The sequence below is a fragment of the Spea bombifrons genome, chromosome 1 (assembly GCF_027358695.1).
Source record: "Spea bombifrons isolate aSpeBom1 chromosome 1, aSpeBom1.2.pri, whole genome shotgun sequence".
Classification (NCBI taxonomy): Eukaryota; Metazoa; Chordata; class Amphibia; order Anura; family Pelobatidae; genus Spea; species Spea bombifrons.
The window spans coordinates 11,820,831-11,847,126 of NC_071087.1; the positions used below are offsets into that span (position 1 = coordinate 11,820,831).

Consider the following 26,296-nt stretch of genomic DNA (forward strand, 5'->3'; position numbering starts at 1 on the left):
AGGGCAGCATTTTATACAAGTTCATCTGCAATATGTGAAATGTATATGTGGCTTCAGAAACATGGCATCTGTGCTTCAACAACCTAATATTACTTTGCAATGTGCATTATGAAAAGTTGGTTCAGCAGAGAGACAATTTGGGTACAGCCCCTTATCATCACACCCGGAAACTTTGTAAATGAGCAGACGCTGAAACTCTTAAAATATTAACCTTTTAATAGCCCATTGGGAAGATTCCACGTAGTGACTCACGAAACGAGTTATCAAAATGGCTTAAATACGGAAACCTTGACTTGTCATAATTTAAAGATATACTTGCGTCCCCTGCATTAAAGCAGGGATATCAACCATAGCATACTGGAAGTAAAAGCACCATTGGCAGTCTTATATATGATCACAGCAAGGTGGAATAGGAAGGAGTCAGCTCCAGACTGTGTGACCCCAGGCGCATAACTAAAAGCCACAGGACCCTGGTGAAAAAATTGCCCCAGAGCCCCCCAAGTTCACCAAGCAGCATGACCAGGGTGCGATCTTTGCCCCTGAATAGTTTGTGCCACCTTTGCCCCAGGCACTTATCAGTGTCCTCCTAACTCCCAAACAGCCTGCCCGTGCCATCACTGCCCCTTGACCCACCCTCCAACACACACTCTGGCACACAAAGATTTACACATGCTAACACATACTCACTAATAAACATGTACACCCTCATCCTAAAACACATACTCCATCTCACACCACTCATATATTCATGCTCACACACCTATAGATACACATTCATGCCCCCCCCTACACACACACACACCTGTACATACACATTCATGCTTACACACACTTATACGTAAGACATCCTTGTTCACATACAGTACACTTTTGTTCACCTGCCTGGACAAGGCCGGAAGGGCCCTTTCTGAACAATTTTGAAGGGGCATGAGGAGACAGGAACACGTGGTAACAGGGGTCACCTGGGCCCCCTAGAGAGTCAGGCTCGTGGCAGTTCCGACCTGTGTCTACACCACTGTGTGACCCTAATAATCTGCACCTTCAACCTGAAATGAACCTTCAACCTGAGCCGTAGCTAGCCCCCTCAGCTACTTGTTTTTTTAGAGAGGTTGTTTTATTGACACGGCTCTTACACACGCCTGCCCATAAACGCACACATACACTACCCTTACATGCGACTGCCCTTACACACTGCCTTTACACATACCTGCCCATAAACACACATACATACAGTATACACTGCCCATATACGCTGCCTTTACGCATACTTTACGGTCACTAATTTAATATATATTTCCCTATCCAAATACGGTAGTATGAAGCTAAAAAGACGAAGCAAAACCAACATCTTATGCCAGGAATCAGTGACGCAAACTGTCTCTACCGCTCTGCTTCAGCGAGTAATGTGTCTGTTACCTGCACATCCAGCGAGGTGCTCAGGGGGCTTGTGACTGGGTGACAAACACAACGCCAAGTTCTTGCCAAACGTATCACATTATTAATGATTACATGTATATCTGTGTAAATTATTCGAAATTAACATATGAGCTCAATGGACTCTCCGGCAATCATATTTAACGGGACACATAGGGTAACAGGGACAAAAGTAGCGGGCGATTTTACAACAATGTACTGTATATATATATGTATATGTATATATATATATATATATATATATACATATATATATATACACACAAAAATACTTGTGTTACATTTATAAACAAACAACCTTTGTGAAATATGCAAACAAGTGTATCAGATTTACACATCCAATTTTAACTATATATATATATAATATGTACATACGGACTTGCCCAGCACCCAGACTGCACCCGCAGTGCTCTCCTCTAAGGGTCTCGGGTGTCCTTTCGGGGTCTTGGGTCTCCTCTCAGTCTGGCTCAGGCGCTCCATTTATTCATTCGATAACCTTTAGGCCCAAAACTGTAACAGCAATAGGTTGACTGTCAGAATACTCAGATACTATGTATGCTGTCTCATTACCTCATCCTACTAAAGTTGGGGCTATACATTAAACGGCTTCTTTTTAGAGGCATAAAGAGGTATAACAGCAATAAAGAGCTGACAGTGTTTCCAAATGTCAGCCTAAAGACACCGTACACTTTTACTGTAAAGAAACTAATCACACTTCCAACATGGGCCCTCAGGGGGTATAAAGGAGCGCTCGCGCTCCTCACTGCTGGCACAGTCCGGGGTTCCCGCCTCATTTCTGTGGGATGAACCCGAGGTGAGGGAACTGTCCTAGCAGTGGCGCCCGAATAATATACAAAACGGGCAATTTCCAGATCTTTTTCTGTGGAGGAAAAAAAAAGTCTCGAATCCCTACAGCAGCAAAGCAGCAAAAAAACTCAATTTATTCGGTAACATAAATGTCAGATATTAAAAAGAAAGTACTAGACGGTCTCTATGTGCACCGTACGTACACCCGCCCGTTACTTTAATATTCACGAACACACCGTCAGGGATTTCCTTAAATACGTCACTTCTACAAAGCAAACCACCGATGTTTGCCTGGCTTTGTTGTCATAGTGACCATCAAACCAAGAAAGACCAACCCCGCCGCATTGTCATTATGGGAAATGTAGTACTCCCATGTGCAAGCACTCTAAATGAAGCCCCGTAAAGGACTACAACTCCCAGGAGTCTATGCGCTTCAGAGTCTAACCCTCGGCCGAAGTTTCAGCCGCCGGTCGGTGGAAGAAACCCCGTTAAAAACGGCGACTGTGCGGATAAAGAGAAGACACACCAGCTTAACGGTATGTGGATATAATTAATAAAAAGGTTATATATGTCATCAAAAATTAATAGCCTAGAGCGACACTATGCCTACATACATATGTACACATACATATTTACAGTTCTTTATGTGCGTGCATGTATATAATAATCAGTATAATAATAGTATATATCATATTTAATCACACACACACATATATATATATATATATATATATATATATATATTTAAATTTCTATATATGTATGTATACACACACACACCAGGACAGATTCTGCCACACCTACACCAGGACAGGCTCTGCCACACTAACACCCAGACACACACACTAGGGCAGGCTCTGCCAAGAGACACCCAAACACACACACACAGCAGGACACGTTCTGCCACACCAACACCTAAACACACACACACACCAGGACAGGCTCTGCCACACTGACACCCAGACACACACAACAGGACAGGCTCTGCCACAACGACTCCCCAATACACACACACAGCAGGACATGTTCTGCCACACCAACACCTAAACACACACTCACACCAGGACAGGATCTGCCACACCAACACCCAGACACACACACCAGGACAGGCTCTGCCACACCGACAACCAAATGTGGCCACCCTAAGGCTCTCACACCCTTGTGTATTGCACGCAGCCAGCCCCACATAGTATATTTATCCCACCACCCAGCCCTCCCTTTAGTATAGATTTATGTCATGCCCCCGGGCAGCACCCCTTTGTGAATCAATGGCCCTTTGCAAATTCACCCTCCCCTTTAGTATCATGTCAGCCCTGGCACCTGGCCTGCCTGTGTCCATCCAGCCTCAAACAGCCTCCCTGTGTCATGCTTCCCCCCACTAACACATCCACAACTCTTCTTTTACCGCCCAGCTTCCCCTGGGCGGTACAAGAGAAGTTGCTTGCACATCGTCCTTCCTGTGGTCACATAGTTTGGATAGCTTCATGTTTATCCAATGCATGCATCCCCTCACTGTATTATCCTCACTATACTATCCTTCCTCACATTACATCTAAGACTCTGACCCGCTAGGTTTAGATTATGACCTCTTATTCTAGTAGGTTTTCTCATTTCAAATTGTTTTTTCTCCTGTACATTGTTAAATCCCTTTAAGTATTTGAATGTTTCTATCACATCTCCCCTCTCTCTTCTCTCCTCCCAAGTTGTACATATTAAAATCTCAAGTATTTCCTGATTTTATCCTGCAAACCATTTGCCATTCTTGTAGCCCTCCGAACTCTCTCAATGTGTCAATATCCTGCTCGCTTTTCCCAACGCTTTATTGCATTGTCTGCTTACCTTTAGGTCCTCAGAAATAATTAAACAGAACAGCGTCCCCAGTAATACAAAAAATAATAAAAGACAGTAAGTAAGCTGGTTGGAGGGGCAAAACATTGGTTCTTTCATATACAATTGAACCAACAAAGGCAAGACATATCAATTAATTTTATATTTCCTTATCTAAAGTATCAATTTGTTAACATAATACGATCTCCTAACACTTAAGTTTCCTCAGTATCTTACATCATGTTGTGTCACCGCTGCTCACAACCTAGAAATGCTCCCAGACCAGCTCCTCTCCCCTCAAACACTGAATTCCATACAAAGTAGATCAAATGTTTTAATCGGGAACAAATAATAATTCTGAACAATAATTGTGAAAGTTGTGATTTATTCAATGCTCTAAATATCATAAACTGCAGCACACAGGTATGTGCATAAAATAAAGTATTTTAGCTCATAAGCCCAAAATAATGACACATTTTGCACCCAAATGAAAACATCAAGCGAATAATAACATTTAATTTCTCGATGGTGACGTCTATTTAATTTAATTAATTTCAGATTATAACTTTTGTAAAATCACCTAAAATATTCATTTATTCTAATGTAGCTGCAGTTAAATTTTTTTTCTTAAAAATCGTAATTCTGCTTTATTACCGTGTTGTTTAATTCACAGGGCTGTGAAGATGATTAATTACAGGAGGTGCATTGAACTGGCTTCACGTCTTCTTAACAAGTATAATCCAGACAATCAGAGTCTCGAGCATTTGCTGGAAGAATCATCAAAGGATCTGGAGGTAAATAACAGACACCTGTAATAAAGCCATACCAGGTTTATTAAACTGTCCTACATCACAGGCCCTTTCTGGTACTGTGAGATTGGACTCAGGGGTCTTATGGATCAGGAGAAAGACGTAGGAGTGATTATTTGCGCATTGGGCATAACTAAGCTCCCCTAGCCATCAAATGACGTATACGTGGCCTCAGATTATGTTTTTATACTCATGCGCCATGTGGTCTTGTGTATCCCATTGGTGGCCCCAGATAAGTATGTGGTGCAATCAGACCAGTGATCCATTTGGCCCCTAGTCTGTTTTTACTGAAAGGGCATTATTATCATTCATGCTCCCCAGTAAAGTTTACACAAAGTGACCCATGGAGACTGCCTTTGTCCAGCAATGCCTTCATTACATTACGTTGATATCTTGTACCTGTCAGCCCAGTCCGTATCCTTTAGTAGCTCTCCAAGGTGCTGACTCCTTTTTTTTTCAGCTCTCCCTTTTTTTGAACCATTTCTTGAGTTACATGTATATGTAGTGTGTATCCGTGAGCACATATAAATATATATATATATATATATATATATATATATATATATATATATTCATCATAAATATTTGGAGTAATTTGATTAAAAGATTAGACTCCATCTCTGTTGCCCATACACCGTAAACAAGGTTTTTCGGAAGGTTCAAGACACATCTAGAAGTAAGCTTATTAAACTAATGTTTTGATAGAATGTTTTCTATTTCTGGGCTTGAGCCCATCTCTGTCCTAAGGGTAAACAAAATGTGTCCTGTAAGTCAGTAAAGGAGCACCCGACCTTATGTACCACACCTTTTAGAAACATTTTTTGAGGCACGAAACCTTCTGTATTTGTACACGAATAGGTATGCTGTTTTATGTAATTAAATGCATTTTCTACAAAAAAAACCCCAATACATGAGTATATCTTTACTGTGATCCCTTTAGTCTGATGACAGCAGAGCGTCATTCAATGAGTCATTTAATAAACTACCTGAAAGTTCCTCACATTATCATGTAATATACAGAACTGTGGGAAACGTAAACCTGTCGCTTCCCCGTATAAGAGGATAGATGGAAATTGCGTGAAGTGTCTGAATCATTATCAGACTCATGAATCCTCAGCCCCATGTAATAATAGTGCTGCGCATATCTATAGTTTCTGAAATGAATATGTTTATTGCATCTCTGGTGTACAAATACAATGGAATTGTTCTGTTCTCTATCAGTTTACTGAATACATTCTAGAAAAAATGCCTTCTTCTTCCAGTAAATGAGAGATTCCTGCCATGTCATTGTAGTCCTACCTCAGAAATGGGAAGAAATTAATGGAGATTCTAAATGTGGTGTCCTGACTTTGAAGACACTCCATTCTATGGCTCTTATTTTATTCAGTGTGTTACTATATGTCAAGCTGTCTATAACCCCGTTCTCTGGGAACCATGTCCTTGGCTTCCTAACCCTTTCTGATTCTCCAGACTACTCATCAAGTAAGCCGGGAAAACTATGGAATAAGCAGGTATCTGGTGACTGATAGAATGGTGATCCATCTGGTTGATAAACTTCTGTTCGCACTAAGATTGTCATTCTTTCAAAACACACATCACTAAAGTCTTTAGATTCCAACCCTACGCCGTGGGTGGGATTGGTTTATCTATAGACTGCTAAGTTCAGAAGAGCTTCCTTTGGATTCTTCATGAGAAGTTGTGATTCTTTTTTATTGATGGTGTCCTTATCTCTCTCTGCGCTTCTCCCTTTCAGAGTTTGAAGAATGCAGAAGAAAGATTTGTAATTGAGATTCTTGCGGAAAGTACTCAGTATAAACCCCTCCTGGACATTGTTGTTGATGGTTTCTATGCTAGAGATGGGAAGTGTTTCCTTCTGTCTGAACACTGTTTGTTCGTTGGTAGGTACCGTGTCTTGGAAATAAATAACACTCCACCTTAGCACCTTAAATATATGTATGGTAATACACGTGGCCCGGCGGCTTCTGTGTGCTTGGGTGTATATTTTTAGTCTTTATTCAGAGATACATAATGTAAATTACTTGGGAGTCCAAGTGTTATATTATCAGTCGTCATTACACACAGGGTTGAGTCACATTCTAGGATCTCCTAGGTTCAGCCACTTACGGTGCCCACCGTTCTGTAAGTAATTTTAAGGTGACGTGGGCTGGAACTGGAGCAGCATGTTCAGAAGTCGGTGGAATTTTCTTAAAATAGGGTGTTTTATATAGAAACATAGAATGTGGCATCAGGTAAGAAGCGTTCTTATGCAACTATTTCAAGAAGTTACAGTCATCTGATAAACATTGTTCTGCTTGGAGAAGTCACGCAACATTTATACTTTACATCTTATTAGGTTCGTGTACTGATATTTCTTGTCTGTGTCATTTGATTTATAGTGATTGCTTACATAGCCACCTTTAAACTGGACGAATACGGTTTTGAAAACATTACCAAAATTATAAAGTCCCAGGATGTCACCAAAATGCGCAAGGTACGAATAAATATGGATTTAAGAATATGGAAATAATTGGACCAGGCTATGAGGACAGGTTTGGGTAACTCCATGTAAGACTCCTTAATAGAGAGTCAATTATTATTTGGGAGATTATTTAAATCTTTCAATCTAGGGCTGAGAAGCAGTTTTACTCACTTCTACCTGCCTTTTTACCAGCTCCCAAGTGAAATATACAATGAGAATGTATTTATGGAAAAAAGATATATATACATAAGACACGCTTTTGTCTTATGTATATATACCTTTTAGGTTTATGTCTATATTATTGTCTCATCGTTGTGTCAATGAGAGAATTATAAAACACGTCCATTACAGAATGTGAACGATTGTGTCATAGAAGCAATAACAATTAGAAATGTCTCTATATATTTAAAGATCTGTGAATGTATGTGTGTTTCTTTTTTTGCATTTGCTTTAGTTTCTCAGTTTTTTCTTTGATGATCTGAATCTGAACACTTGGATAAAAGATGAATGGAGCCAGATATACGATTCAAATTATGTCAAGAAAAACTGGATTACGCCTTTACTAAGGTGAGCTAAACAGAACCGCGTCCATCAGCAGCCACTAACGCAGAGACACACGCAACTAGGAGGTCTATATGGGTAGAATACAGGCTTTACCCATGTAACGTGGAGAGATATATAGTAGCTGGAACTTTATAATCACATGAATAATAACAATTTATTAGATAGATTTGCCAAAATAAGCAGCGCTTGCCCAAAATTCTTCAATGTCCTTAGCTATTCTGAGTTAGCATTAGGGGTATATTCTCTTATATTCGTAAAGCACACTAATATTCCACAGTGCTGTACTATTAAGTCATAGTCCGGAAAGTGAACATTATTGTGTTGATACCTCCCTTTGCTTTTACTTTATATGCTCAGTACATTTGCACTTGCTTTGTATTAGGTGGCAACCAGAAATACAGAATTTGATAGATAATCTGGATAATAAAGCGGTGAACGGAAACAGTCCAGTAAAAAGCACCAAAGTAACTGTAACAAAAGAGTTTAATTTGACTAAACCCAAGCCGAGGGCTTTACTAATGCCACAAAGGATACCCTCTCAGCAGCCACATCAACCGGTAAGTTGTCTTAAGTTGCATGATTAAATTTAAATGTTGGGGGTGCCATGAATCTAAATATTAGGGGGGTATGGCAACAAATTAAATATTAGTGGATACATCATCAATTTAGATCCCATTGCGAATTTGTAACAGAAACTGTGCATGCGCTGCCCCCTTGTGGAGTTGAGAGAGGGTACAGCAGAGTTAGGGAAGGATGGCAATCAATGATAATATACAAGGATTTTGGTTGATTTCAGGTTCCAGAGAGTACGTACAAAACCCCAAAGGAGCAGGAATTGCTGCAAGGAAAGAAGGCAAAAAATCGTCAAAAGGCAGAGGTAATTTTTATTGATAATTACAGGATTTTGAGTAACCAGATTTGTATCAAAACTGTAATGTAAAATGAAAAACATATAGAGTGAATAAAAATCACCCTGTATGCATGCTGGACTTGGTGCCCATCTTTCCTGATACAAAGATATCAAACATATACATGGATAATACATTTCTAGGAGTAAATCGTATAATGATTGTGAGTGTTACATTTTCAGTATAGTCTCCATAATGGATAAGAAGTCCACTAACCCTTTCTAGGCTGATAAAAGATGTGGGAAACTGGCTACTAAACAATATGGATCAAAAAAATACCTAACCCTGTTGAAAAGTCGAGCATCCGGGTCTCAAAATCATTCAGGTTATTCATGAGAAGATGTTTGTTTTTCTCTTTGAATCACATTTTGGGTCTTTAAATGAAGTTTAAATAGATGTCATATTTATAAAAGTTTATGTTCTACAATCACCAAATGTTTGCTCTGATTCAACTCTTTTTCCTGCAGTTTACATGCAATTCCTCATACAGCCACCAGGGTCTCTACTGTAACAAGGGGTCCTCCCTGTGCTCATTTCTATGCATTCCGATAAGTGCGTTCGGACGGCACTGGATGGCGCACACTGTGTGTAAAATGTCATTTTAGCTTTTTACTGGCCCACTTGGCTGAGTTTAACTTCCAGGCTCAGTGGTGCCAACCCTTCCCTGTGTATTTCTTACCGTCCCTTTAAAGTCAGCAGGCGTTACTAGAACGTTAAACTACAGCTTGTTAAATAATCAGCGGTTATATCGCGCAGTACACCCCATCACAAATACCATTTACCATCCCCACTATTAATTGTCTTGTCTGTTCTTCTTTCAAAGAATCAGCAAGTGCGATAAAACAATCATGATCACCATTGGATAAATTGTGAGGACAATCGCTTTGTTATAAAGGCTTTTAAATCATTAGAGCAGAATGTGAATAAAGATGTATTCACTAACAAGGTAAACAATAAAACACCAAATGCTCCAGCCACGGCCGGAGTGCCAAAGGTCAGCACATCGATGGCTGCTTCCCTCAGTCCTACCTTACTATACCACGTCATAAAACACATGCAGCTGAGCAACTACATAGAATGTGACGGCAGATAAGAACCATTCGCACATCTAGTCTGCCCATTTTTCCTATTTTTCCATCAGTCTTTGGTCAGGTCCTATAGGGAGGAAAGCTTTATGTCTATCCCATGCTTATTTAAACTCCCCCACCGTATTAGCCTCAACTACTGCTTCTGGGAGACTGTTCCATTTATCTACTACCATCTAAGCCTCTGTCCTTCAGGTTTTAGTCAAACACATCCCCTACATCCCCTACACCTGTCCATGGTGTACATGAAGAAGTACGCAAAGCCAACGTAGCCGGCACTCTTTAACACACGCAAAGAGAAGTCATCTTGTAACGCAATCAGTGCTTCTGACCCATTCTGAGCAGGAGCTGGAAGATAAATTAATGGAATTTTAATTATGGGGAACAGTCACATGATAGCTTATCTTCAATCACAATTGTCACACATGCATCGAAAGTGTCAACCATGTTTATTTTACCATTTCACAGATGCGCAGGCATATGATGTCATATGTTGGCGCCTTGTGTGCATAGCACCTTCTAATGCGTTCGTGTGCTGGCTCGACACAACCTCCATAGTGTAAATGAGCTGGTTGGGAGATTAGAGATCTCACTTGTAACCGGCCCATTGAGAGGCAGCACAGTGGAGGGGTCTATTGACTAAGAGGGACCGCTATCCACCGGGACATGCCGCCCTAGGTCTGGTTAGCCTTGGCCAGGGTACAAAGCTCCTTGTTGTCATCTTACGTATTTCATACTGATTCCTCTCCCTAAGATATTTGTGGTCGTTACTTTACAGAGGACCTGCTCATTTGTAGGAAACCTCTGTTTACTAAAACAATACAGATAGAGGCAATGAAGTGTGTTACAGTTTCATTCTATGGCCGACGGTAGGATTCCAAGGACCATGGGAAATGAAATAAAATGTCCCTGAAATGTTGGGCTTTGCTTGAGACGTGAGGACAGAGCTGGAAATAATAAATCAGGGGAGCTTAAAAACATAAAATGAAATATAATCAGCACTGGATTTAATTAGGATCTGTGCTCAGGTGTTTGTTCGACTTTAAAGGATGTGTCTCATGTTTCCTATTGTGATGCGTCTTGTAAATAATATTTTCATATCTTGCATGTTTAACTCTCATAAATCTTCTAATTCTAGAAGCTACTAACGGAAGCAAATACAGAACAGTTTAAATGTGCCAACATGGACAAGTCTAAAAAGACAAAGGTAGGTGAAGCATCAGGAGCCTGTTTATGATGAAAAATGGCTATATTTGGGTGGATTAATACATATATAGTTACTTTTCAAGTGTTATCTTGTCAAACAAGATTCTGTGTATTCATTTCATTACCCCTAATATTTAAAGATTTACTTCTCGTTTCTCCCTATCCCATCCCTCTGTGCTCAGAAGTCGTCTAATGGCATGTTGTTCCTGATGGTCTAATTCAGGTGTCCCCAACCACCGGGCCACAGACCGGTACCGGTCCCTGGCCTATAAGCAACTGGGCCGCATGGCGGTTCCAGGGGGCCGCGCAGGTGCTTATCTTTTTTTCCCCCCATATATCCAGATCACCCGCAGCGCTGCAGGGGACTTGGATCCTCCTTTCCGGTGGACGTTTGTGCAATGCGGACAACCCCGCTGCTTCCGGCACTGCCGCCGGGACATCTATGAAGGAGCGCCGGTGTAACATGACCTTCCGGTGCTCCACCATAGAAGCCCCGGCAGCAGTGGAGGTTGTCAGAGCTCATCGCACATACTTCCCCCAGCTGCCAGAGATGGGGATCCCCTGAAGGGGACCTGTATCCTCCTCTCTGGCAGCCGAGGAAGGTCTGAGCTAGATTGTAAGCTCGTTTGAGCAGGGCCCTCCTCACCTGTTGTCTCTGTAAGTCAATTTGTTATGTTATATACTACTTGTTATGTCCTGTCCACCCATTGTACAGCGCTATGGAATTTGATGACGCTATATAAAACAATAAATAATAATAAATATATGTATATGAACAATGTTTATAAAAAGTGATACAGATGTGTGGCTGTTCCAAGTGTCTACTACCCTTTGCTGCGGATACTTCTCCCATTTATTACATAGCGCAGTATGGTATACATAATGTGCTTCTGCTTCTTACAGCGTATTTTATCTGAAATAATAAAAGAAGAGGAAAACAAACTGGCATTTAACAAAACAAAGGCCAACCCAACACCGGTACACAAGGTAAGCATTCTCACCGCTCTAGTGATTTATTTCATACATATTAGGGAGGGTTTATTCATTATTGTTTTTTTTAGCTTTATGAATTAAGTTGTATTTTATTATGTCATTTCTCTGGGTTTTGCTCTTGGAACCCTTTCTTTCCTCTTTGGTTTTGGTATCTAGTTGAACGGGTTGTCCCCTTATTTATTATTCTGTCCATTATCTAGCACCTCTTTCTTTTTTATATATATATTGAACAGTTTATATTTCATCCCATAGAGTGACAATGTACCAGTTAGACTAAATGCTACGGCCATTTTAAGAGAGGGAGCCCTCTACCAGCGCCAAGTGGAGGAAGAGTTACGGAGGTATGTGAAATCATAATTATCCAGGGTTTATCATGTCCACTGGGATGTCCTCTTTAACCCCACTGACATAATGTCATCTAACTGATGTCAACTGGTTTGGATCTGATCCACATATGGCAGAGAACAGTCTTGCTTTGACCCGGTCACGAGCAGCTAGGATAAGGCCATCCAGAAACTGTGCCGATCTAGCGTTAATTCTCATCACTGTTGGTTAAGTTAGATAGTAATAAATTATTATGATAAATTAGAAGAATGGGTGAGAGAATGCCCACTATACTTGGCCATCTAGGACTCAGTTTCTTTGTATTAACACTATGGTTTTCTTTCTGTGTTGTGGTTGGCAACCATTGGACATGAACTCATGGCACATGGCAACCATTAGACCAACATGAATATTGATACAAAGATATTATAAACCTGTATGTTTCATGAAGATCCAAGTTCTAGTTAAAGAGAAAATGCTACATTTCAGACTTACAGTTCTAATTCTTCTGCCAATAGTAGTAACACATTTAACCCCTTAACGACCAATAACATGACTGGCTAAGATCCGTTTCTTCACTTAAACGGTTTTGCTGTAATGCTGCAATTTTGAGGTATTCAGCAACACTGAAATTTATTGCAGGGGCCCGTGTGGCCCCTCTCCAGGGCATCAAGCATAGTGGACTCCTGATTTAAAAGCGTTTAGGAGGCGATACAAAAAGAAAAAAAAAACAGCTTGGTCCTTAAGGGGTAAGGGGCACTGGACACACGCAACACACATTAACCCTACGTGTTTGGGAAATCAAAGCTCCATGAGGTTTTCTGTTTGATTTAAGAGTTGAAAGACTGGTGGATGGAGCCCGGGACCCGAGCGAGTTTCTGGAATGGCAGCGGCAGATGCGGGAGAAGGATCTCGAGAATCAGCTGGCGGAGATTGAGTGCCGGCGTCTGGAGGGGAAGCTGAGTCGCGAGGAAGCACTCTTGGCCCGGCAGAATCTTATCCAGGAAAACAAGAAGAAAGCTGCAATGAAAAAAGAAGAGGTGAAATACTGCAGAATGAAACAGATCTGCTCTCCGTATCAGACGTGAGGGAAAGCACATAGCTAGTTTTATGAAGACATCTAACTAATCAGGAATAATGTAAAGGGTTGGAGCAGAAGATATTCAGTTATTAGTGTTCTGCTTATATGCACTCATGTAGCATTAATCCTATGAAACATTATTCTAATTTTGAAGACAAATAATCTAATTCCAGTTAAAATTAGAATAAATTCATAAATATGGATAGTCGCAGTGACTGTAAACTATAGTGGGATTGCTGGTTCTGTAATCTTCAACGTATTAGTGTTCCTTCATAGCAGTTTAATATAAATAAAGGAATCTAGAACTGGTTATAAGAAGAAACTGATCTTAAACAGTGATCTTAAACATGTAACACAGAATAAAATCCCAGCGGGTGCTTCCCTGGGCAGCAGAGGGTTAATGCTTTGGTTGGCTGAGGGTGAGTAATACATTCTTCATGTCCGTCACAAGGTGTCACTCACCCATCTGGCACTTAAAGGGTTGTTAGACTTGTGCTGGAAAAAGCACATTAGTTATATGTTTATGTAAATATATATTTATATATCAATCCATACCTGGGTGCGTCTTTGAACCCAAATCCATGTATAGGAAAGTAAAAGAGCCCACCGAGGATTTCTGCTGAAGACAGGAGACAATTTATTCACACATAGAGGGTATCACAGATACAAACTTGAGTTACAGCCCTTCGTCGGGGCTCTTGATAAATCTGCAAGTGAGCGAAATATCTGCAAATGCACCATGTGGGGCATTGTTCTTTTTTCTAAGCTAGGGTGAATGCACTCAGACCCCACACACCTATAAGATTATATATATATATATATATATTTATTATGTGCATTTATTCCTTTAAACCTTGGAGCTTGCAGGAAACAATCATGGTAAGGGCTAAACATGATCTGTATAGAATAGCCAGCACTGTTCTTCTATATTCTCGCCTTTCTGTGTTTTGTAGACGGAAAAGCTGATGCGTCAGTATGCAGAGAAGCGTCTTCAAGAGGAGAAGGACATGAGGGACCTAGTAGAGCAAGTTGCTGAGGGACACAAACATGCCAAGCAGGCCCGCGTCAAGCTGCAGAAATACAAGCAACAAATAGGTATGTTATGTTAAAAGGGTTAACGGCAATAAATCTTCTAGCTCATCAAAGAGATATGCGTATACATATGTACATGTGGCCAGTACTGTAGACTCGCACAACCCGCAGACATCTGATCTACATACCAAGTTTATATATATAAAAAATTTTAACCCACAAAACAATTATCTAAATCCCAAAGTTGGTTTCTCTGAGAACCGCTCAGCTTCATCAGAGCTCTGCGGGTTTTGTGAATAATAAACTTGAACTTCTTCCTATTTACTTGAGTTCCGATTCTGCTGGCCAATAAGGCAAAAGGATTATAGTCGTTCAGCGTGATGCAGAAAATCTGTGTAATACATAAACTCTCAATCACTGACATTTTCAAGGTCAATAGAAAGAACACTTTGGAGATTTCTTTATAAATTGTACCTTCCAGACAACATGTGGGCATCCCTTAACCCCTTAATGACCAATGACGGGCCAGGCATGTCATGGCATTAAACAAGCTTAGAAAGGGATCCAGACCCTCTTGAGAACTCTGGCTCCCCTTGCAGGTTGAATACAGATACTGCATTACACCATGCAAGTCAATGGAGCCCAGTTTTCTAATCACAATAAATTGTAAAAAAAATTAAAATAACTAAAAAAATTTTAAAAAAATACAAAAATGTGGTAACATTTAAAAATAATTATGCACTGATCTCAACATCAGGGGAACCATCCAGTTCCAGCAAAATGTAAAATAAAAAGTCCAAAAATAGTAAAATAAATTATGAGCAAGTTGCTAAAATGATTGGAAAGTGTTAAAATAAAAGCATTTCAAATACCCAAGGCTTGTCAAATGTATGGTTTGATGGGGTAAATTGGAGTGGTCGGGTTCAAAGATAGAGCATAGGCTCAGACTGACCAACATGGAAAAAATGAGCACTTCCCAAATGTGGCCTTTTAGCCCCCAAACACCAGACAAACCAATGCATGGGTAGTATCACTGTAATCAAAAGATGTTGGGATGTTGTGTGACAGTAACATGTACCAGGAGATGTGAATTCACACCTGAAGTACAATTTGTGTAATACATTTTTTTAAAGAAAAAATAATACCACCAATTTTGACAAAGGCTAGTGGTAAAATTAGTGCATGGAAAGGGTTAAAATACCGCCATTTGAAATACCCTGGGGTATCTAGTTTTCAAAAATATATGGTTTGATGGGGTAAATTGAATTAGCTGGCTTCAAAGATGGGCCACTTAGGAGATGGGGGCAGTAGGAGCAGATGTTAAAGTTTCATGTTGAAAAATGCGCACTTCCCAAATGTGGCGTTTTACCTCCCAAACAACCTGACAAACCCATGCATGGGGGGTATCACTGTACTCGGGAGACGTTGCTAAATACATATTGGGGTGTTGTTTGACAGCGACATATACCATGAGCTGTAAATCCATACCTGGATTGCAATTTTTGTGGGTACACTAACTTGATAACAAGAAAATTACAGCTAAACATGAGCACAGCAAAAGTCTTAAACCAGTCTTGGTTAAAAGGGTACAAATAAATAAAAACAGCCTGGTCCTTAAGGAGTTAAGATTGGAAGAAAGAAGCTTTTGTCTTAAACACAGAGACGGTTTACTGTTCGGGAATAGTTACCCCTCTGCCCTCCTTGCCAGTCCTGCCCTGATGGTAACCGATAAAACAACAGATGAACGTATATATTAATCGACTAGCAGTCACCAAATATATAGTGTGTGGGGCAATTGTTATAAAAAATCTTTTAAAAACTAAAACTTTGGCTTAAATGGGATAATATGTCTGTTCAGACCAAGCATGAATGTACTAATAGAATTATTATATGGCAGAATTACCCTGCATGTAAATAATAAGCTATATCGCCTTGATATTCCAGTGCAGGAGGTGACCGAGGAGAGCCGGGAGCTCCTTCGCCAAGCTTTAGAGGAAGCAGAGGAGGAACTAAAGCGCAAATTTGAGCTGATTCGAGAGATTCGAGCGATTGAGTCTGCGCCTTGCATTAGACATAAGTTTGTGGACTTTACAGAAGTGAGTACATTATGAGGCAAATGTAAAAACCCGTGATGAAGTTGCCACCCCATGATGTAGACCAAGCGGAGGTCCACAAAATAGGTGGCATACTTCCCAGTTTCCATATTTTCTGCACACACTGAATACAAATATAGATAATTTGGAAATTCAAAGTGTTATTCAGTGGCTGTTATTTAGCAGATTGCAAACAAACCATTACATTATTCACCAGAGCATTGATTTTGCATTATTTATCAAATCAACAAGCAACATGCCTCAGTCACGTGCATCTTAAGAGTGTATAGTGCCCCCCCTGAGCCTGTGCGCTGTTAGTAATGTATAGTGACCCCCTGAACCTGTGCGCTGTTAGTAATGTATAGTGACCCCCTGAACCTGTGCACCGTTAGTAATGTATAGTGACCCCCTGAACCTGTGCGCTGTTAGTAATGTATAGTGACCCCCTGAACCTGTGCGCTGTTAGTAATGTCTAGTGACCCCCTGAACCTGTGCGCTGTTAGTAATGTCTAGTGACCCCCTGAACCTGTGCACTGTTAGTAATGTATAGTGTCTCCCCTGAGCCTGTGCGCTGTTAGTAATGTATAGTAACCCCCTGAACATGTGCGCTGTTAGTAATGTATAGTGTCCCCCCTGAGCCTGTGCGCTGTTAGTAATGTATAGTGACCCCCTGAACCTGTGCGCCGTTAGTAATGTATAGTGACCCCCTGAACATGTGCGCTGTTAGTAATGTATAGTGACCCCCTGAACCTGTGCGCTGTTAGTAATGTATAGTGACCCCCTGAACCTGTGCACTGTTAGTAATGTATAGTGACCCCCTGAACCTGTGCGCTGTTAGTAATGTCTAGTGACCCCCTGAACCTGTGCACTGTTAGTAATGTATAGTGACCCCCTGAACCTGTGCACTGTTAGTAATGTATAGTAACCCCCTGAACCTGTGCACTGTTAGTAATGTATAGTGACCCCCTGAACCTGTGCACTGTTAGTAATGTATAGTGACCCCCTGAACCTGTGCACTGTTAGTAATGTATAGTGACCCCCTGAACCTGTGCGCTGTTAGTAATGTATAGTGACCCCCTGAACCTGTGCACTGTTAGTAATGTCTAGTGACCCCCTGAACCTGTGCACTGTTAGTAATGTATAGTGACCCCCTGAACATGTGCGCTGTTAGTAATGTATAGTGACCCCCTGAACCTGTGCGCTGTTAGTAATGTATATTGACCCCCTGAACCTGTGCGCTGTTAGTAATGTATAGTGACCCCCTGAACATGTGCGCTGTTAGTAATGTCTAGTGACCCCCTGAACATGTGCGCTGTTAGTAATGTATATTGACCCCCTGAACCTGTGCGCTGTTAGTAATGTATAGTGACCCCCTGAACATGTGCGCTGTTAGTAATGTATAGTGACCCCCTGAACATGTGTGCTGTTAGTAATGTATAGTGACCCCCTGAACATGTGCACGGTTAGCAATGTAAAGTGGTCCTCTGAGCCCGTGCCCTGTTATCAGTGCAGTATGGCCCCCTGAGCCTGGGTCCCTTTGTTTTCTATAGACTGCTGGGCATGGATTGAACTGTGAGATGTCCTTGGTGGAGTTGCATGAGCGTCTGGCATTAGCCAAGGAGGCCCAGAGGAAAGAGGAGGAGGACAGACGGGATCAGATCCTTCAAGAAAAGCAGTCAAAGCAGCAACTCCTCTTGGACACGCTGGAACAAATCTCCCTACACCGAGCCGCCATGGGGAAGGGAGCTGCTCTAAAGTGAGTAATTAGCTACATGGCCTTGTTACGGAGAGTATCCACTTTAAATACTGAGAACATGAGACAGAAGCACATATTCATAAATAAATGCATTGTTCAGACACAAAGTGCAACATTAGTCTTGATATCCAGATGACCAGATATCTTCACTTAAAGAGACCATGAATTGAGACATCTGTCTCCTGTTACTATATTAGCCAGAACCCTAAAGTTAAAATACAATTTGTATACATACTACATGTAACCATAGTGAATATCATTACAACTATACCCATTGGGCAAGTAACTGAATTACATACACCTATTTTCAACAAGAAAAAAGTGGACAGGATTATCGCTCTGCCCAGGGGCGTAACTAGAAGCCTCAGGGACCCGGTGCGAGAATCTGTTAAGGGCACCTCCCACTCCCAGCCTAATCTACCCTCTCCCTACCCCCCATTCTCACTATCCTCTCCCTACCCCCCTTCTCACACTATCTACCCTCTCCCCCTATTCTCAGGCTATCTACCCCCTCTCCCCCCTTCTCACTATCTACCCTACCCCTCCATTCTCACTATCTACCCTCTCCCTACCCCCCTTTGTAGGTCACTTACCGTGCAGTCCTGTGGTGGGGGCGCGAGCCCTCTATCTCGCTGCTCTGCCACGGTGTGCGCGGCTTCACTGCTGAGCGCGGGCATATGACGTCATATGCTGGCGCTCAGCATGAAGCGCCGGCACCCGAGACAGACGCCTCGCGCTCCCACCTCTGCAGTCGGGGCAGCGCTGAGGCAGGCGGCGGCAGGGAGCAGAGGAGACAGAAGGATGCCGAGCGGTTGCTGAAAACGACTGCTCGGCACCCCTTGGGCCCCCCTGACTGGAAGAACTCCAGGTCCCGGTCGCAGTCGCGACCCCTGCGACCCCAGTAGTTCCGCCACTGGCTCTGCCCATACTGCCAATCACCATTATCGCTCTGCCCATACTGCCAATCACCATTATCGCTCTGCCCATACTGCCAATCACCATTATCACTTTGCCCATACTGCCAATCACCATTATCGCTCTGCCCATACTGCCAATCACCATGATCGCGCCTGCTCACTGTGAGCAGTTTACACGTATTCAGTATTGGTCGAGACTGATGAGAGAAATTACATACTTAGTTTTCTCAAAGACGCAGAATAAGCCTTAAGTGTTATAATGAATGATTTGTGCTCACAATGTGATGTTATCTGTGTCCTTTCTCATGATTAAAACACTCTGGCATTATTAATGTAAAATGTCTATTTTTTCTATTGGTTTGTATGGAAAACAAACTTTTTTTTTTAAAGGCTAGAAGAAAAGAAAACGAAGTCTCAGCTGAGTAAAGCTATTGCTGCAAAAGATGATCGTGTGGCAGAACTGCAACGAAAACTGGAGGAGAAAAAGTCAGAACGTAAAAAGCAGGCAAAGATGTTGGAGTTAACCCCTCAGCGGACTCGGCCGTCCAAGGCAAGCGCAACTGACAGCCCTGAGGAAGCCTTCTAGCCTCTGGGTGGCTGCGGCGCTTTTGTGTGTTAGTGTAAATTTAAGTGTAAATACCGCAGTCCTATATACAGTAGGTAGCGTTTGATTTTTAATAAAGATTTAATAAAGAACCTCTACCTGCAAAGCCATGTGATTATGCCCTGGATACTGCATGATCCATGGGGTCTGTATGGTGGTGCTGGTCTTTCTATCCTATCTCCCAAGTAGAGGTGGATGAGCCAGACACACGCTCACCTAGAGGGAGTTTGCCCCTATGTGCTGGAATTACTCTCACACCTCCAGTAATTCATAGAAATTGTGTAGAATTGACATTTACAAACTTGTCTTTTTAAGCAACAAATAAGCAATTTTTCCAAGTTAATGATTTTGATTCAGATGAGTTTATTAATATTTAAACTTTTCTTGCTCCAATTTTCCTGCAGGTTAAACTTTTGTTCTGTACGCCTCTAAAGAAACATTGTGTTATGTGAGGTAGAGCTGATGCTTGACTTGTATCGGTTTTATTTTCATCTTTCAGAGCTCTTTTGAAGAACGTCACTGGAGAGAATTGGAAGAAACTCGCGAGCGCCAGGCTCAGCTCCTTCAACATGGCGTTCTGGGTAAAGGAGCAGCTCACATGATCACAGCGTATCGGGCGGCGACAAATGGAACATCTAGCGCTTGTATGCTGACATCATAAGCATTTATTTCTACATCTGGACCCAGTTAATAATTCTAAAATACAGTTTTCTATTTATGAAACGTGTCTCATGCATTATCGCTTTGCATCAGGGCTTGACAAATCCACTTCACACGAAGCAGGCAGGTGTCAAAATCCAGGAACTCGGAGCTGCTGCACTACTACCATTAGGTGACATGACCCCGTTGAGCTCCGAGCAGTATCTATATAGAGCCAGTAGATCCCACGGCGAGAGATTTTGTATCTCACAAGACGGTGGTGTCCTTTAAAAAATAAACAAGTTTCCAACAGGTAAAACATCCAACCATGCAAGTCAATGGAGCACAGCTTTCTAATGTGATTAGTAAAATATTTATTTTAAAAATGGAAAAGATAAAAATAGCCAAATAATTCAAAATTAAAATAATTATGCAGTGATGTCACCATCGGGGGAACCATCCAGTTTCAACAACAAAAAAAAAGTCCATAGTGTAATGTTATGATCAAGTGCTCGAATTAGCTCTGTATCTTCCCAAAAATCCTGACATGGAAAGAGTTAAATACTAGCATTTCAAATACCCAAGAGGTGTCTACTTTTTAAAATAAAATAAAATGGTTTGATGAGATAAATTGGGAGTGGCCAGGTCAAATAATTAAAAATAAGTGCACTTCCCAAATGTGGCCTTTTACCCCCCAAACAACCAGACAAACCCATGCATGGGGGGTATGACTGTACTCAGGAGATGTTGCAGAACACATATATGGTTGTTGTTTGGCAGTGACATATACCAGGATCTGTAAATTTATCCCTGAATTACAATGTGTGTGATAAAAAACATAAAATAAATTACTAGTGTCTAGTTTAAAAAAAATACCACCATTTGAAATACCCTGGAGTTTCTAGTTATCGGAAATATATGGTTTGATGGAGTAAATTGAATTAGCCAAATAGCATATGGGGCAGAATTTTTATTTTTTCCCAAAAAATGGTATCTGAAGAAATCTGTCTTGTCCTGATAAAAACAATATATTACTTGTGTGTACACTAAATGACAGAGGAGAAGATTACTGCTAAATATGAGCACGGGAAAAATGTTAAAACAGCACTTGGAGTGTGAAGCCTGAACATTTCGTTATCCTGAGTCTAAGACTGAACTAAAGTTCAAATCAAATTTGAATTCACTGTTAACTTGTGCATAAGTGGATGTGTGAGGTTCCTGCTTCTTTCAAACTTGCGGTTGAGCTGGCGTGTTTTTGGTTGGCCATCTTAAATGTCGAAGAGACGTCTACCCTACCAAATCCCTCTTGTTCCAGCTGACTTGCCTGTTACTGCCTCAAAACCATTTTGAGCAGCAGATCTCTTATCGGTATATAAAGTGCTTCTAGTCCCCTACAAAACTGTGCAAAAGAGACTCAACACTCTGCTGATCAATGACTGAAAAAGTATACTTTGACAATAATCTGCTAGTTTATTAGTAGGACGCGGGGGAAAAATGACACTTTTATGTCATTTGAATTATATGATGTTTCTGTAGATATATCAGCAGTTATGCATCTCCATTTTTAGTTTATCATGCTGCCGTATTGTACCGTAGACAACAGCACCTTCAGCACACCAAGATATTTTGGTTAATGCTCTGCTTCCAACTTTGTGGGAACAGTTTGTGGAAGATCTTTTTCTTTTCCAGAATTACTGTACCCCGACGCACAAATCAAGCTTTATAAGACCTGGTATATAGACAAAAACCGGGGCGCATAGATATGTGGGAAAAAAATAAAACAAATATAGTATAATAAATTTTGACAAGAAATTAAAATTTTGATATTAATTGCACTCACAAGTGTACTTGAAAGTGATTGCTCGTCAAAAATCCAGACTGTGATAAAGATAGGAAACGAAATAGTGCAGTAAAAATTGGTAAGGTAAAAATCTTACAAACGGATGGGCATAACAAATGAGTTATGCATAAAAGCAGTGTGAGGATGTCCTTCACAAAAATGGAAATGGTACTCAGCCAGTCCTTATAAAGTCCTAATATCGATGATTATAAAGTCTCTCAACGCGTTTCGCCGACTTCAATGTCGGCTTCCTCAGGAGAAATTCAAAAGTCAATATGTCTTTTCCAGACCTTCCCTGCCCTTCATTCAGGGCCTTGGCATTGATGTTGAAGGACTGCTTCGCTCTGAGCCTGTACCTGTACCTGTACCTGTACCTGGCCCTGTATTGCTCTGTTCCCGTCCGCCCCGCCAGTGGGCCTCCATTACCGTTCCGCCCTGCCAGTTGGCCTCCGTTCCCGTCTGCCCCGCCAGTGGGCTTACTTGCCAGTGTGCCAGTACCCGAGCCAGTACCCGAGCCTGTACCCGAGCCTGTACCTGCCGTCCGCCCTACCAGTGGGCTTACCTGCCGTCCGCCCTGCCTCAGCTCCCCTGTCTCTGCCTCCGCTCCCCTGTCTCTGCCTCAGCTCCTTTCTATTCTGTTTTCCAGTACTGATAATCTGTAAAGAGGTACAGACAGACTTCCCCGTATCCCCTGCACATTGGCTCCTACCCGACCTGCTTGCCTGGGTCCTGACAGGTTACTGCTTTCTAAGTTAATTTTAAGTCACAATGTGGCAGGCAAGCCACTGTTTTTTTAACATTTTCTCGTGAAGTGACATGCCCCGCATGTCATTGGTCATTAAAGGGTTAAAATAAGGAGACCATAACCAGAGTGAAGCGTGAAATAAAGATACAAAAGATTGCAAAAATATAAAAACTGGTCTGGACACGTAATGCAAACATGGTCCTGATGGCGTCATTGACGACTTGTTGAACGTTTGTTCGTCATAAAATTCTACTCAACCACTTTATAGATTTTTACAAAAACACGATTCCTTAAAAACTGGTTCCATAATCACATAGATGGCTACAATTCTGCAGTAGAGAGAACATTTCTTTGATAAAATATGTTATGAACAATGCAATTTACAACTAGTTAAGCAATAAGTGCGAACCTGCTGACCTATTGCTGTTTCATCGATGATATTTTCTTTGTATGGAAAAGGACAGAAATAGAATGATTCCAATGATTGGGGCATTAAACTTACTACCAATATAAATAAGAGTAAAATACAATTTCTTGATCTTGATATCTTCATATAGAACCAACAAATACATACGACTACATACTTCAAAAAAGAGGACATAAATAGCTTTTATAGATAATTCTAGCTGACGCTTTGCACCTTAAATTAACAATGTCCCCAATGAACAATTCTGTAGGATGAAAAGAAATCACACTCAGGAAGACGTATTAAGATTAAACCTCTTTCCGTTCTTTGATATTTAAATCCAAACGCATAAATTAATGTATATTATTTGACATGTTGTTTTATCTGTATTTTAACATTATATTTTCACTATACATGTTTATAATTTGAGATTATATGTTCAATGTGTCATTTGACTATATTAAAACTTTTTTATTTATTTTTAGTCCTTGCCAGTTGCGTACATATATATAGAGATATATATTTTAGTCTTTATCCGTAGCACTCTCACCTGTATCCTATTTTTATTTGTATTTCTATGTGCAGAGGAACCACATGTTTGGTGTTTTTTTGGAGCTGCTTATTTATTTTTACCTTGAGAGTCTTTTTTCTTTCTATTTTACATAATACAGTATATGTTTTTCTTTTAGTTTTTTTCTCCTTTTTACGATATGATATTAAAAGCCCATAAACAGCACATGAAAAATTAATTAATTAGCAAACCCAGTACTAGATATTGCAGAACAACAGAAGAATAGCCAGACCACAAGATTTCAATATTCACCGGGTACCTTGCTACTTCACAAATGAAAGACTACGTCCAATGCCCCTGCTTGATCTTATTTAATCTATACGACTATATCGACAGCATTTATAATCATCACAATAACACGTCTTATTGATACATTTCTATTTATTAATCTTATCTTAACTTATAGAACTAATGCCTTATAGAACTTATAGAACTAATGCCTAACACTCTATATGGTTTGCAAATCACAAATAGATGGTTCACCATTGATTTAAAGTTCTTTTCCATTCTGGACCATCTAAAATACACCAATCTTCTTGCCGACGTTGGTGATCATTTTGGCTAATTTTTGCCAGATGTTTTTCTCCACGGCTCTCTTTTGAATCTTTTTGGATTTATCGATGTGTCCATAGATCCAGTCGAGATAGTGCTGCGTTGAAGTGTAAATTTGAGGGCTTTGCTTCTTGCTACAGCTGGAGCCCCAGCTGTTTATGCCAACCAGAGTATAGAACTTGGTTTTGCTTCTTTTGCACATCAAAGCTCCTCCATGGTCGCCGTGGCAGCTATCGATGCCTTCCTGTTCATTTCCCGCACACAGGTTGTACTCACCCACAGCACCGTTGTACCAGCTCGGGCGGTTGCAGCGTTCAACAGAAATCAAATTTACCTTGGTTTCCTGAAAGACGTTTGATGGCGCAGTGGATCCTTCTTGGATGACACCCCAGCCTACAGCGTAGCAGTTATCCACGTTACTGAGAATCGCTGCTTTGGGTGGAAGGCAGGCAGGCTGAGCATTCGTGTCAAAGAAGATCGACGTATTCAGCCGGAGCAAAGCAATGTCATTGTATTCAATTGCAGGGTTGTAGTCCTCATGTTGAATTATTTCTTTTAGGGTTCGGATCTGAGCATCTGTCCCCGGGTCCGATAGTGGGTTGGCACCAACCACAACTCTCCAGAAAGTCAAATCATCGCCGCGATGCTTAAAGCAATGGGCAGCTGTGAGAACCCACAAATGATTCAGAACCACCCCTCCGCATGAATGAAAATAATCACCATCAATGCCCTCCTGGATACTAACTATCCACGGCCAGTCAGTAGGCTCTCCAAACTTGGCCCCTACCACACGAGGGCCATTGGCTTCATTCACTAGGGGTCTGTTCCCACACTCTGCATATTCAAAGTTCTCCGATGCACTGATCAGAGCACATATAAAAACAAGGATCACATACAGCTTCATGGTTAGACCGTCGCTGTCTACTAAATGCAACAGAATGCAGAGAATATAGCTGAGAGAATAATGACATCATAAAGGCAGAAGCATCTATCGAGGTCACAATAGAACTGAAGCATGAAACACAGGCAAACCGAGGAAGGGGAAACACAATGAATGAAATAAATATAATATAAATAACTAAACAAAACATGTAAAAACAAAATACAAATACAAAATTACTGGAAACTGTGTTGTAGCTATTTATTAAAAGTAAAAATTAACTATTATTAATATCAGTCTAACAAATTACCCTCATATGTAAAGGATAAAATCGTGCAATACAAAAGCTTTCTAAAATTTGTTTTAATACTATTATTAGTGTTAATTTAGGGGCAGTTATGGTTAATGGGGTGTTTCGGGTTAATTTAGGGGCAGTTATGGTTAATGAGGTGTTTCGGGTTAATTTAGGGGCAGTTATGGTTAATGGGGTGTTTAGGTTTAATTTAGGGGCAGTTATGGTTGATGGGGTGTTTAGGGTTAATTTAGGGGCAGTTATGGTTGATGGGGTGTTTAGGGTTAATTTAGGGGCAGTTATGATTAATGGGGTCTTTAGGGTTAATTTTAGGGGCAGTTATGGTTGATGGGGTGTTAAGGGTTAATTTAATGCTGAGGGTTAATTTAATTAATTTAATAAAGTTAGCTTAAGGTGCAGTTACAGGTAAAGGGGGAATCTAAATTCTGTGG

General features: G+C 40.9%; 2 protein-coding genes across 2 annotated transcripts; one reads left to right on the forward strand and one right to left on the reverse strand.

Moving 5' to 3' along the window:
• Window positions 1–2,681: 2,681 nt before the first annotated feature.
• Window positions 2,682–20,642, forward strand: CFAP99 (cilia and flagella associated protein 99). The gene is made up of 16 exons (XM_053458207.1): window positions 2,682–2,777; window positions 4,742–4,862; window positions 6,631–6,775; window positions 7,274–7,368; window positions 7,811–7,923; window positions 8,303–8,477; window positions 8,717–8,797; window positions 11,052–11,120; window positions 12,023–12,106; window positions 12,365–12,453; window positions 13,272–13,476; window positions 14,471–14,612; window positions 16,494–16,645; window positions 18,193–18,398; window positions 19,706–19,865; window positions 20,419–20,642. The coding sequence occupies exons 2-16, from the start codon at window positions 4,752–4,754 to the stop codon at window positions 20,578–20,580; spliced, it is 1,989 nt and encodes a 662-aa protein (XP_053314182.1). The 5' UTR covers window positions 2,682–2,777; window positions 4,742–4,751; the 3' UTR covers window positions 20,581–20,642.
• Window positions 20,643–24,637: 3,995 nt separating this feature from the next.
• On the reverse strand, window positions 24,638–25,576 carry LOC128475378 (acrosin-like). The gene has a single exon (XM_053457910.1). The coding sequence runs from the start codon at window positions 25,574–25,576 to the stop codon at window positions 24,638–24,640; it is 939 nt and encodes a 312-aa protein (XP_053313885.1).
• Between the last annotated feature and the right edge of the window lie 720 nt (window positions 25,577–26,296).